This window comes from Rhipicephalus sanguineus, chromosome 2, assembly GCF_013339695.2.
Source record: "Rhipicephalus sanguineus isolate Rsan-2018 chromosome 2, BIME_Rsan_1.4, whole genome shotgun sequence".
In the NCBI taxonomy this organism is placed as follows: domain Eukaryota; kingdom Metazoa; phylum Arthropoda; class Arachnida; order Ixodida; family Ixodidae; genus Rhipicephalus; species Rhipicephalus sanguineus.
Window position 1 is genome coordinate 35,531,033 of NC_051177.1, and position 13,908 is coordinate 35,544,940.

The 13,908-nt window shown below is 46.7% G+C and overlaps 1 protein-coding gene across 1 annotated transcript in view; it reads left to right on the forward strand.

Moving 5' to 3' along the window:
* The first annotated feature begins 10,962 nt into the window (after positions 1–10,962).
* LOC119381537 (Down syndrome cell adhesion molecule-like protein Dscam2) overlaps positions 10,963–13,908 on the forward strand; it is a 217,984-nt gene continuing 215,038 nt past the window's right edge. The window contains exon 1 of the mRNA XM_037649311.2: positions 10,963–11,213. Within this exon, the coding sequence (XP_037505239.1) occupies positions 11,120–11,213 (94 nt within the window). The 5' untranslated portion in view covers positions 10,963–11,119. The remainder of the gene's footprint in view (positions 11,214–13,908) is intronic.

Sequence of the window (13,908 nt, forward strand, 5' to 3'; positions counted from 1 at the left end):
ACCCGAAAATCGCGCGTTCGATCCCTGCCGCGGTAGTCGCATTTCAATGGAGGCAAAATGCTAGAGGCCCGTGTACTGTGAGATGTCAGTGCACGTTAAAGAGCACCATACGGTCAAAATTTCCGGAGCCCTCCACTGCGGCGTCCCTAATAATCATGTTGTCGCGGGCGAAATAAGGCAGACAACCAGGAGTTGACGTCTTCCCCAGAACCAGACCAGCCAGAACGTTCTCTTCTTCTTCCACTCCCAAGCGTGTGTACACGTGCCACAGCGGATGACATGATGAGATACACGATGACATGTGGCGATATCGTGGTTTTGGGAGATGGAACCGCAGATATTATCATTAGTTTAGAATGAAATAAGTATTTGTTAAGATGCAACTTTCGCGAACATTGCAGTATTAAGTTGATAATCCGACGAGAAAATAAAGATGAAATCCCACTTTTTGGACTTTCGCTGTAATCAAAACTACAGCAACGGGATGTCACAAATTTCAAAGCAATATATTTTTTTATTCTGGCCACTGTGACTCGCTCGAAATTCTTAAAGCTTGCCAAGCTCAGTCTCAGGATCTCCTGAAAACAATGCAGTCAATCTTCACGGACATCATAGCGATCCAGCACTTGAACTTCAAGTGGACGTGGTCCCTATTAGTTCTTGCATCGTTTCTAGCATGGCAAACGTTTTCTAAGAGAAGGGAGACGTTTATTATTCTAGTAACATGCAAAACATCGCTTGATTTTTGGCATCTTTTTAAAGGGGCTTATAGAAACAGGATCTTTCTAAGGTTGAAGACTAAGTGTGCTGGTATAGAACCACTGCAGATTGTATAGCGCAAAGAATCGACGGGACACTGTGCGCTTTGTTGTGGGTGTACCTTTCTTGTGTCCCGTCTGTTCGTTGTGCTATATCTGCAGAGAAACAGGAGTATGTTTTGCATTCCACGCCCATCGAAAAACCAGAGCCGCTGCCACGAATCGAACTCTCGACCACACATTTTGCAGCAATACGGAATAACTGTCGAACCAGAGATGCGGTTAAGGCGCACTAGTGAGTAAAACACTTGCAGGACGCTTGAGCTTTGCCTTCAAGAGTATAACGCGATAGCGTAATCGGGCCCCGTGCGCATCGCCTTCTCAATGGCTAGCATAGCTTCGCTTCTAGATGGAGGCCTCAAGCGGGCCTCAAGGAAACGAACGTCTGTGCACGTGACATTGGCCATTTCAAACTATCCTAGAATACCTGCTGCAAGTACAGTTGTTAAGTGACCACTACACCATTAGTTCTTCCTTTTGCGAATCAGCGAAGGGCCTACGCGTCCGTAAGGCAACACGCGAACCTACGCAGCTGCACATCTTATTGACGATTTTGCTGCTCATGATGATTAAATATATCTGAGCGCTTTGTAATGGGTGGGCCTTTAAAGCGCCCACTCGTTGCGCAATTCACATGTTTTGACGCCTGGCGCGATTCTACGCTTCTGCCACGCAATATTATATGCGTTTAGGAGAGTCCTCCCACTACACGACAATATAGTTTTCTTCTTTTTTTCTTTCGAAGAAGTTTCAAGCAATGGCGTGGCTCTGTGCTAGAACACCTGCTTGCCACGCTGAAGGCCCGAGTTTGATTCTCACTCTTTCTCGATTTTTCGCTCACGGTCAACGCTAATTTTTTTTTCACAAACAACGAGGCCGACGCCGACACCGCTGTCTCTGCGAAACGAGCTCTCTAACGCCGTACTGTAGACGCCGTAGTGTGCGGCAACTGTAGCCTGTTATAAAGCGAACTTACATTGGTATAAATATAGTGCCAGAGCATCAGCTAACAGTGTGCTAACATGCTTATAAATGAATCTGCGCAGCCGTGTTATGACCGCCAAGTGCGTGTTGTAGTGTAGACCGCGACAAACACTATGTCACCAGCAGGCAATGGAGCATAGGGGTTAGGCCTAGGGTCCGCGACGAAGCATGTTAAAATAAACAACGGCGCTGATTTACCGTCCTACATATAATGACGCGTATTATGGCTAGCGCGCCCAATTAGGTGCATGGTCGGACGCGAGTGCGAGTAATACAACCCCACCCTGGAGGAGCGCGAACACTCGTTAATCACAGCGGTCGACCTTTTTACGGCTGTGAAAGAGAGAGAGAAAGAAGACGCACGATCACAGTTTAGCCTCGCGAACGGCCCAGATACTTATGTAGGATGAAAAAAGATATATATATATATATATATATATATATATATATATATATATATATATATATAAGGAAAATGACAGAAGAAACTTTGCTGGCAACACGGTGCAATTGCGAGGGATTTTAAGTGTGGAAGCAACAACCTGGCTTTGAGAAATGCCAGAGCACGAAGCTTTTCATCGATTTTTTTTTACTTTGTTGCGCTCTCTCGCGCACCCTTGAAAAATATCGACACCCGGATAGGTATTAGCAATTTTCTTTCGCCTCAGCGTGACTCGCTTGGAAAGAAATTGCATCCGCGCTGTTGAAGCTCAGTTTCGAAACGCCGCTGTTGTTGGTGGTGTTGCTACCCTCAAATAGCGCAAGCACAGGGCAGCATAGAGGCAAGCTGAAATATTAACGCTGTAACTTTCTAACTACTACGCCCACTATGTGCGGGGGAGCATGCGCTGGCCAGGAAACGTTATGGCAGTGTTATGGCGCAACTGAAATATGCTGACGCCGTCCAATACGAAGGTCACAAAAGTGGCACGACATATTTTACAACATACGCGTGCCTGTATCAATTTTGTCCGCGTAAGGAAAAATGAGTACGCTGCGGATAAAAAAAAGAGAACATAAAGAAACGCTTGGTAAAAAACCCAGTGGACGGCAATAGTTGAAGCGCTTCTAACGCTATGCTGGGCAAGTGAAATCACGTGGAACTACATGCAAAAGCCACACGGGACTTGGATGCACGTGTAGTGGCACGCCACCGTGGTCTAATAGTTAAGGTGCTCGACTGCTGACCCGAAGGTCGCGGGATCGAATCCCGGCCGCGGCGGCAGCATTTTCGATGGAGGCGATAACGCTTGAGTTCCGTGCACTTAGATTTAGGTGCACGTTAAAGAAACCCAGGAGATCGAAATTTCTGGAGCCTTTCACTACAGCGTCCCTGATAATCATATCGCGGATTTGGGACGTTAAACCCCAGCAATTATTACGTCTAATGGCATATAGTATACATCCCACTATATATTCACACCACAGCTCCCCGTTGCCGTGTTGCGCGCTTTACACGCCGCTGTGACTGAGCATATTGGTAAGGCGTTGTGCTTGTCGTGAGACCGTAGGTTCTATTTGCGAGCTCGGCTGGTTCATTCCGACTAAGACATAGATGCTATATAGAAATGATCGCGCACTCAAATTTGGCGATCGGTGCGAAAAGAAACACACGTAGTGCCTGCGAATACAGACTTGTACAACTTGACGTATTTTACAACCATATTGGCTGTGAAATTCCGTCATTGAATTTGTAAAAAAAATGCAAATACTTGAGATGCGGGATCTTAACAGTTTACAATTACAATTCCATTGCAGATGAATATTAATATAGGCCACAGAATCTAATGCTATGCTTTTTAAAGAAAGTATGGCTGTCGTATATGCAGATACTGGCACTAATGCGGTCAAATCAGCAACAGAGTGATAGGCCACATCTGTACTTTAAACATTTCCCGTATATACACTCCAGTTGCCTAGCCGTTGTGTATACCAATCTTCCGGCATTATCAAAATTCAGGAAATATGTCAACTCAGTGTACCACTGAAATTTCCTGCCAGTTATGCTGCACGAGCCCTGAAATAAACTACTCGAGCAGGGACGACTCTTGAAAACTGGCGCAGATTTCTGTGTCTTGCAGTGTTAATTCATTGCGAAATCATTATTTGGCGTTTTAAATAAAAACTTTTTAAACGAAACGACAGACTACAGGAAATGAGGACCCCGAAAAAAGTATATATCAGCAAACAGCTCCGAATAGTTTTCACTGCAGATCAGGTGAAATAAAAGTTCTAAACTGTCAGTACGTTCTCGCTCACCCGATCTTTGCCCCGCACTGGTCGCAGGGGCGGCGCAAGGGGGGACAGGGGGAAGGACGAAAGGGGAGGGGTCACATAATCCGCCACCACCCCCCCCCCCCCAAAAAAAAAATCCGCATTGTCGCGTGCTTCCTTTGACCTTCCAAGAGCAAACATACGCAAAACACAACGCATTAAGCTCCCCGCTTCCTTGCCCCCTTCAACCCCCCCCCCCTTAAAAAAATTCCTGTCGCCGCTCTTGACTGGTCGCACGCATATGCAGAAGTGCGCTTATTCATTCCTTGCTGCATAGGCACGCATAGCGCGAACTTAACTTTGGCTGCGATAAACACACAAGTCCATAGGAACTTCTTTGAACAGGTTTCAACAGGAAATGTCACTACTTTTAATTTCTCTCGCACGCTATCCCGGCTCATGTCACTGAAGGCAGTGATGTGTGTGCGCCCGTCACGGCCTTCGCAGTTTATCGAACCTTTTGCTGATTCACCAGCTGCCTCATCATCGATTTGCTGTGTTTGCGGCGTCACTCGTCTTGCCTCCATATTCGAATGTAAAGGGATAGCTTATTCGGCTAAGAAAGCGTGCTGCTTTAATGAACTCCGGGTTGCGTGACGTGAGGTGAGTGTATTCGTGAAGCAATCCGTCAGTACTCGACAAACCGCGAAGCCGTTCTGCAAAATAATCAGTGCCATATTTGGCAACGCCGGCCATCTAATACGTGGGTGCGCACGTAGCACCTATAGACCGGGCACTGCGCACTGATAAACACTGTAGGTATTCGCCCTATAAATGCTTGCTTGCCGTCCACTTCTTTCTTTGGCCCACATGTCAAATCTGTTATATATTCTTTCCGCCGATGTGATCGTTATTGACACAAGATAACAATAGGGAGTTTTCGAATAGGGGCCCCAAGGAAATAGTGTCGAGGCCACTGCGCATGCGCGTGACCCAAACAGCGTTTGGGTTTTGCGTTGGGGACGCTATTTCTCGTATTTAGTGGGAGCTCCAAAGCCTGCCCCAAAAGCTTTGCGTCAAGCAAACATGACGGCACCCACTGAAGCGACGGCGCTTGGATAAGACTACAGGGTGACCTAGAATAGGGGAAGTGTCCAAAGCGCCGCAGATCCTATTCGAAAACTCTGAGCTCCTGCTTGACCTAAAGCGAGCACACGCAAAGGGCGTTGGGGCGTCAAACCTTTGGGGCCCCTATTCGAAAACTCCCTGATAATAATTGCTGGTGTTTTACGTTCCAAAACAGCGATATCATTACGAGACACGCCGGAGCGGAGGGCTCCGGAAATATTTGACACAAGAGATCAATATGGATATTCGTGATCGGCGCATAAGAAATGATCCTTTTTTTATTCTATTGGCGTACCCACATGATATAGGCTTCGCAATCCATACTGAAGAGGCAACGTTGTGGGGGGTGGTTGAAATAGAAATAATAGCGTGCCTGGCCCTTGTTACTCCGTGTAGTTTGTGAAATCGTTTGTCTAAAGCATCTTCAGTTCCTTACGTCTATCCCGGCAAAAGCAATGAAGAAAATAAAAGAGAGACAGCGAGATTGGTTGAAGGTGTCGAATATGTCTGCGCCAAATTTTTCAAGGCAACACCTGTCGCTCGTCAGACGCAGAGTTTTTGCCTTAGGTCGTGACACGAAATTCAGGGGCGTAATCAGGGCGCGTAGTGTCCGCGCATTCCTAGCGCGAGTTCGTGAAACGTATGCCTGAATATGCAGTTCATCAAGAACAGCACACGCGTCTTTTAATTTTTGTTTATTGGATGTTAAAGAAGATGTTGGCGCACAAATAAGGCGCCGGCTATCTTCTTAGCTCTCCAGTCGATCGAGCATACAACACAAGAAATAAACATACAAACAGTACGAAAATAAACAGACGAGCACAGCCATGTAAAAACAAACACAGATATCAAACGACACCCTCATAACGTAAAAAAAATTTTCCTAAAGGTGAGTACTAATGTATCTGCTCAGTGTAACCGTGCGTAATAAATAAATGAGCATGCTTTTATGCAAACTTTTTTTTTTAATTTCTCGGGGAAAAACCACTCGCATAGATACCGTGTAGCCGTATATTAGGGTAAGTGCGTACTTCGTTAGAACGTAAAAATAATCCTTCCCATGAACGACTTCTAAAAGCGATCGTCATGTTTTTTGTTATTGAACCAAATTAACCGCCTAACTCCAATAGCGAATCGTGTGGTACTACCATTTGCGCAAAACAGTTATAAATGGCAGCCCGGCTCCTGAATTCTGTCTCTAGCCCATACGACGTCATAAAGAACGGAATCAATGCTTGCAGTCTCGCTTTCTATGTATGATCGTATGATTTATCTTTACATACCCTATCATCACCTAACCTTTCCTGAATGCGTCTGTTTTTTTATGATTAGTGTTTTGTTTTTGTAGCTGTCTAGGTGCAGACTTATCAGTCATTACCATGAAGGTATACTCGCGTAGGCACGAAGACCATTCTCCTCAGAGACTCATCGCTAATGCTGCAGCGTTTCCGATGACTGATGTAAAGACAAAAGTAGCATTCAAACTGGAGTCATTTGCCTAATAGATATCAACCTGCAACCGCAACCTCGCTTTAGAAATAGCCACGAAACCAGTACACGGAGTGGAATGGATAATAAATACGGACGAGATCAACCTGGTGTAACGGGGGCGCTGTCCTAAAAGCAACAGCGTGAAATCAATCTAAACTATAACCACGTGCCTACTCACGTACCGTGACGGCGTAAGCGTTAACACTACCCACGAAGTAGTGGTTGATTGTACCTGGCATTACGAGCCGGCCTTTTCAGATTAAAAACTGAGCGTCTGACAATAGGTCGTGTACACGTGTAACATATTAACGTTACCAAAGCACGTGGAATGCTTTAGGTTGTAGTACAGAAGTTGAGACCCTTTTTAGGGATTCTATATAGTAATTTTTCTAATTGCGTTGATAGCATATACGTATATTATTAGACAGTTATAGTTTAGTGGGCTTAGCGGAATAGCGGGAAAGAAATGCGCATGCGCAGTACGTTAAACGACCCGTATCGCTTACCGTACGCACGCTATTTTTCAGATTTAGCGTTGCCGTGTTTGCATTGTTAACGTAGTGTACGTAAAACATGGTGGCAGCTTTGGACGCTCGCTTCGAACTGAATTTAGCATTTATGAGGACGGGTCCACTTTTTTCTTAGCAAACGACTGTGCGAAATGGCTTCGCTTGCCTTCAGGTAGCTTCGGCTGTGAGTATTACGGATAACTCAGCTTAATTTTTGAGATCGCTTCCCATTTCGAGCTTCCTTAGTCCTAATTAGAAGATCGGTGCAAACAAATCTGTTTTTCGCTTTTGGTGCATGAATCATACTTAATTACTTTTATTGTTACTAAAAAAGTAGTAATATTGCTGCGTGCGGGGGTACAGGCGAGTATTCTCTATTTTTTTTTCACTTTTTTTTTTTACCGCATTGACCCTCCGCTTGCTGACGCCACCGTCACAGCTTGGACACGTAAACGCTATCCCGCTGAACGCAAACGCGCTGCCCGCAACGAATGTTTGCGTCGCGGTAACGCTATTCTCTTCACGCCCGCTATAACGCTAGCGCTAAACAATAACTGTCTATTGTCACACGTTTTGGCGAGCCTTGGTTGGGAGTTTTTATTACGTTTAGTTTGCGAAGGTTAGATATATCTTTCGAGGCGACGCATCAACGAAATGGGAGCGAATAGGTATGCTCGGGTACTTGATGCCCAGACGGTGACCGTTTGCGGTGCAGAAACATGCGCCGGTGAGACCAATTAATTGTCGTTATTAAGGCGAAAGCCTTAGATGCCTCATCAAACGCGAAAATGGACCGCCAGCGTCGGCATCAACACGACTGATGCAAAAATCATCACGTGATGACGTCACCGTATGACGTCATCATGATATCACAGATCGCAAAAAGTTGTGACGACATCGTGATGTCTTTATGACGTCACACGATGATTTCATCACATATGACATCGTCGCTTGGTCAAAGGTGGGCCGATCACGGAGGCAGTGCAAAGCCACGTGAGGTGAAGGAAGCTTGCAATGCCTCTGATCATGGAGGCAGTGCAAAAACCACGTTACGTGGAGAAAGCTTTCGGAAGGAGACAGGGGAGCATCAATACATCGAGTGAGAAGAAAACGAGAGAAGAAGATGGCTTTCGACTTCGTGTTGTCTTAGGCGAATGCATAAGGGACTTTGTGAGTTTTGTACTTATTGGATGTCCTAAGTTGTGACGTCAGCTGCGATGTCGTGTTACTGTTGTTTAGTTTTATATGAACTATAGAAGGAAAGGGGGAATAATTGAGCTTGCTGGTTACAGATGCCCAAAGATATATCGCGAAAACCGATTTTTCATTATTGTTACGCAGGATGTGCTGGTTGCAATTGCAAATAATAGTGAAATAGGAAAATGAAATAGAGTAATTAGCCCTATATAAGAGCAGACTGCAGGCTACGCCGATAAATGTACAATCTAAAAATAAACGGTGACGTTTACCTCTGCGATGCGCGACATTAAGAAATTTCGGCAAACATTCCACCCCCCTCCCTCTCCACCTGCCTCTAAGAAATACCCCATAAATAATTCTGTGTTTACACCTTCGTCTTACGGCGTTTTTTGTGCGTCTCCATTCTCTCTGGAATTCGGTCTGGCTGCGTCCAGGAGTCTGCTCAGTATTCGAACCAAACCTAACTTGCACAGGCATTGTCAGTGTAAAAAAAAGTGTGAGAGAGAGAGAAAGAAACGGAGAGAAAGGGACTTAACGCACGCGCAATTAGCTAAGTGTGACATACCGAGAGAAGGAAAAAAGAGGAGATGAGGGAGAGAGAAGCCTATATACGTCGCCCGAAGGGCGCGTTCATTAATCTGGCGAAGTGTGTGACCCCCGCCCCCCATTTGCCTTGACTCGCATCGTCCTCTAGCATGCAGTGTCGCCCCTCTTTTCAGGCACGAGACAGTGTAGAGCAGCGTGTGTGAACCCTGTAAAGAGAGAGAGGGAGAGAGAGAAAGCCATTGAGATCCTCCCTCTCTCTCCAAGATCCCGCTCCTCCTCTTTCTTCTCCAACGCACACCAACCGAGCCTGTCTCTCGAACCGGGAAGCGTGAAAGGAAGGTCATTTTTGAGGCCGCCGAAATTAATGAGCTCCTCGGTTCTCTGAGCTAGCGCGCGGGCGTTTCGTCGCACCCGCTGGCGTTCTAAAGCCCTAAAGAGGAAAAAAAAAAGAAAAAGATGTGGGTGCGGTCGGAACGGAAGCGTAGCCCTTCTTTGGGCCGCGGCTCTCAAGCGAGAGGCGGTCGCAGTGCTTTCGGGAAAGCCAGCCCTCCCCCTGTTCACGCCCGAAGCTCCATTCAGCCGTGGTGCCAAGCGTGCCTAGTATGTCGTCGCACGAGCCCGAGCCCCGTCGTGATCGCCGTGGCGGGACGGTGTCGAGGCTGTCTGCGTGGCCACTGGAATCCCATTTTTTGGGGAAAAGTTTGAGAGTCTTCTTAAGAGGGCCTGCGTTTCGTCTCTAAAAATGCATTTGGAGGGAAAGCTTCTCGCGAGCTCCCAAGCGCATTGAAGGGGAGATAATCGTCATTAGTCTAAACGCATTATGAAGTCTAAAGAGATACGTTAGGAACCACGGCCTGCCAGTTATACAGCACCTTGCCTTCATCCGTCACTCGGTGGGGTCACCTAATGACCCCACTCGGTGGGGTCACCTAGCAGGCATACTCTTTTAAATGAAAACTGAGTGACGGACCACAGCTTGAAACTGTACGAAGTAAATTGAAACTAAAGTTTATTAACAAGAGAAATAGGATAAAAACAATTAAGTGTTATTTTTCTATTTCCCGGATGCCACAGCTGCGACATGTTTCACGTCACCTCTTTAACTTCTGAAGTTCACATTCGCCCCACGTGTTCCTGTCCTTTTGCTTACGAAGTTGTCGCGACATTTATTGATGGTCTATAAAAAGGCTACATCATTAGCTTTTACTGAATGACAAGTGGATTTAGTCGCAAGTCACGGTGATATGCATTTTTAAGCATTCCATAACGTTAGGTCGACGATCTACGGAGCGTGTGAAGGTTTCTTGCGTGTTCCAGTTAATCCTGTGGCTTGAGCTTTCCACGGCTTTAGTCTAGGCTATTTTCAGGTTGCTCATAATTGTTTTCGTTTTCATAAAGGGCATGGACGACTCCAAGCAACGACAAAAGAAAGTTGAACTGTAATTAATTTTAGGACACCTAGACGCTTACGTGTAAGTTAATTATAATCCAGATAGGTATAGCCTTAGAGAGAGTTCACGGCATTTAGTAGTGATGCAAATTATGCTGACAGTAGGTGTGTCCTTCCGTTAGAACACCTACAAATTCTTTATGTTAGTGTGATGACGTAAACGTGAAACCTTACTTTTTTTGTTTGTGTCGCAAAGCTGAGTGCGTTGCACGGCTGGTTGAACATGGCGTCCTAGAGATTCTGCATATCTGCGCATGACCCAATACGGTACATCTCTGCAATGCTGCCCTTTCGACAGGACCACTGGATCATTCGCAACTTGCCTACGTTATTATCAAACAATGATACGGGTCAGCTACAAAAACGAGTAAAACTTTTCGTAATAGTCCCAGCAGCGCCAAACAGTGAACGTATAGCGCCGTAAAGCGAAGAAAACTGAACAGCAACGCATTACGCTTTAAAGTGCTTTCGAAACGATATCCCTTCGCCGCTTTCTCGTTTAGAAATGTCATTTCGTCCTCTGGGCCAGCCACTACGAAGTCAAATGATCCGTGTTACAAGAGTGGGGCAAATGGCGCACTGGTTTGTGTAACATTGTTCTTTCCTCGTTCTTGCGCAGAATGCCCGCCTGGGGTACGAGGCACTCGTGAAAGAAGCGAATAACTCCGCCGACCCAAAGCACCCGCCGTCAATAGCACAAGAAGACAAGCAAGCAGCAGGAGCGAGAGCTGGCGCTTACAAATAAACGACGTCCTGGTGAACATCCACCTCCCCAGTGGATGCAAGCCCCATCAATCGAGCCAGTCGAGCTCCGAAGTGATCGACAGACCCGCGTCATGGTCATCTCCTTACAAGGCCTGTTTTCCATCGGCGGTGAGTCGCAGCGACAAACAGCGCTTTCGTTCCCACAGCTTCTCCGTTCTCCCCCCCCCCCCTTCCCCCTCCAAACGTTAACCTGTAAAAAAACGCAGTGTCCGAGCTTCTAACTCCCTAGCGCTTCCCCGCTCTTTAGATCGACCAATAGATCGAGGGCTGGCTCTTCGCGATCCACGAGACCTTCTGAATAACCCTTGATCTCTCTACTGACGTCTCGCTTCCCTGTCAGCGTTGAGACTCCCGCGATCTATCGCGCTCCTCACCTCCCTTCGTCCCACATTCGCTCCCTCAAACTCTTCCAGAAGGTAATATTATAGCGCGAAGACACAAATACAGAGACAAGGAAACATACAACACAGGCGCTGTATGGCTCCCCGTATTTGTACTTGTGTCTTCGAGCTACAATATGACGTTCGGCAAACACCAACTAGCCCAACAACAAGTGCTCCTTCAAACTATTCCACTTCCGAACTCCTCCGTTCCACACCTCATCGTCTCCTCCCGAACCTCCACACTCACCCATCTTGCCAACTTTCTCACCATTTCTTTCTCCCCAGCTGGTTTCAGCGCATACATACGTACCCGGCCAACCGGCCTGGGCCGAAGTTCGGCGCGCATTCTTGACGAACCCATATAGCGCGATCCATTCATCGATTTCACCGCGCGTCGGTGCTAATGACGCATCTGGCCTAGGGCATAATGAAGCGGTGTACTACGGACATATTCGCACCTTTCCCGCTCCTCTCAGCCAAGCCCAGTCTCCTCCTCGGCGATTGGCTTCTATACATTGGGCCGGGTTTCTTGTGCGGAGTCGTGTTTGCGATAATGCTGACCCACAGGAACAGCGCGCACAGCGAGGAAAACAACAAATCGCGTTCGCATCCTTGCTCGTTTTTTTTTTCTGTTGCCCCTTTCCCGTGTCTTATTTTTCGTCTTTATTTGCCTTTCTTGATATTCGTCGCGAGAAAGAAAGGACTTGAGCGAGGATGAAAAGAGGAAGACTGTGTAGCAGAGGAGATCCTTTATAGGGAAAGCTGCTAAAGGAGCCGGGTGGTGGAGGTTTTGTTTGGCGTATGGCGCCTGCGGAACACGTCTCCTGCCGTTGACGTTGATGCATGACCGTCGAGATAGAGCGGGTCAGGCTCATCGGGAATTCGGTGAGCCTATTGATTGGCAAGTGGCGCAAAGCGCCTTTCGAGTCGGCGACGCTGGCTCGTGCACTGAGCTGTGTCTGGCGCGATGAAAGAGAGGCGAGTCGCCTTTCTTTTTCCCATTCCTTCTTTTGTAGAAACAGTGCATGTTGAAAAGCTGAAATATATAAAAAAAGGCAAACTTGAACTCGTGTGTGTGGATTTTGAAAAGGGGCGAGGTCGTGTCAAGGCGGCGTTTGTATTCGCGTGTCAACTTGACACGCTTTCTCTCTTTACTTTGCATAAGTGAGTCTCGTTTAAAGAGGGGGAAATTGTGCGGGTTTGGAAAGGTTATTCAGACATGTTGCACTCTGAACCCTCTTTATTTCACGTATCTTCGATGGCCATGAATATTTGCTCACCAGGACGTGACGGAAGAAAACACACCATGCTGTGCTTCGAGGTTGACACGGAGCTTCAGATTATGGCGCAGACCATTCGCACAAAGAAAAATATAGAGTTACTTTTTTTTGTGGTTTTTATTAATTGGCTAATTCCTTTCTTTCTTCTCTCTCTTCTCAAAAAAATAAAATAAAGTAAGAATGGGGTAAAGAAAGAAAGTGGCTTACTGCGTCCTCGAAGAAAGAAATTTAGCGATTAAAACGAATTCCACGTAACTACTCTCAGCATGTGAAATTGACTTCTGCAGTTCAGCAATAATAATATCTGAGGTTCAACGTCCCAAAACCACGATATGATATGAGAGACGCCGTAGTGGAGGGTTCCGGAAATTTCGACCACCTGGCGTTCTTTAACGTGCACCTAAGTGTGAGTACACGGCCCTCAAACATTTTCGCCTCCATCGAAAATGCAGCCGCCGGGGCCGGGATTCGATCCCACGACGTTCGGGTCAGCAGTCGAGCGCCATAACCAGTAGACCACCGTGGCGGGGCAGGTAGTTCAGCAAGATATACAGGAGTCAGCAAGAGAGATATATATATATATAAAAATGAGGGAATGGCGGGGAGGTAAACCTCAATTGAAACATACGGTTTGCTACCCTTTACTAAGGGGAAGGGGAAAGGGAAAGAAAGATGGAAAGAAGAGCGCACTGAAGAACAAGCGCGCTAAAACAAACAAACATACAAACAAGGAGAAGGAGGGTGAGTAACAGGGGTACTATAGCGTACCCAATATGCCACTGCCATGCAAAAAGTTCAATAAGGCTCTAATATATTTTCGCAGCGACGACAGTTCGGATCGGCATTCTAATACTGTCTGTTTCGACAGGGGCCTGTTGTCAAGGCGGGCCAACACGACCGCTAGCTGCAGACGGTGCGGGTTGTAGCGAGGACAGCGATAAAGAACGTGCTCAATAGTTTCTTCGCTGCCGCAGTGGTTGGTTGTAAGCAGCAGTGTCTTCTATGCCGGTTCGGAAAGCAAAATATTTGGTGAAAGCGACATCGAGCCACAGTAGGCAAAACACACTTGTCCCAAGTCGAGGGAGTCCAGCAAACTTTGCTGTGTAATATGTAAGTTCATGGCGATAAGAAGGAATTCAG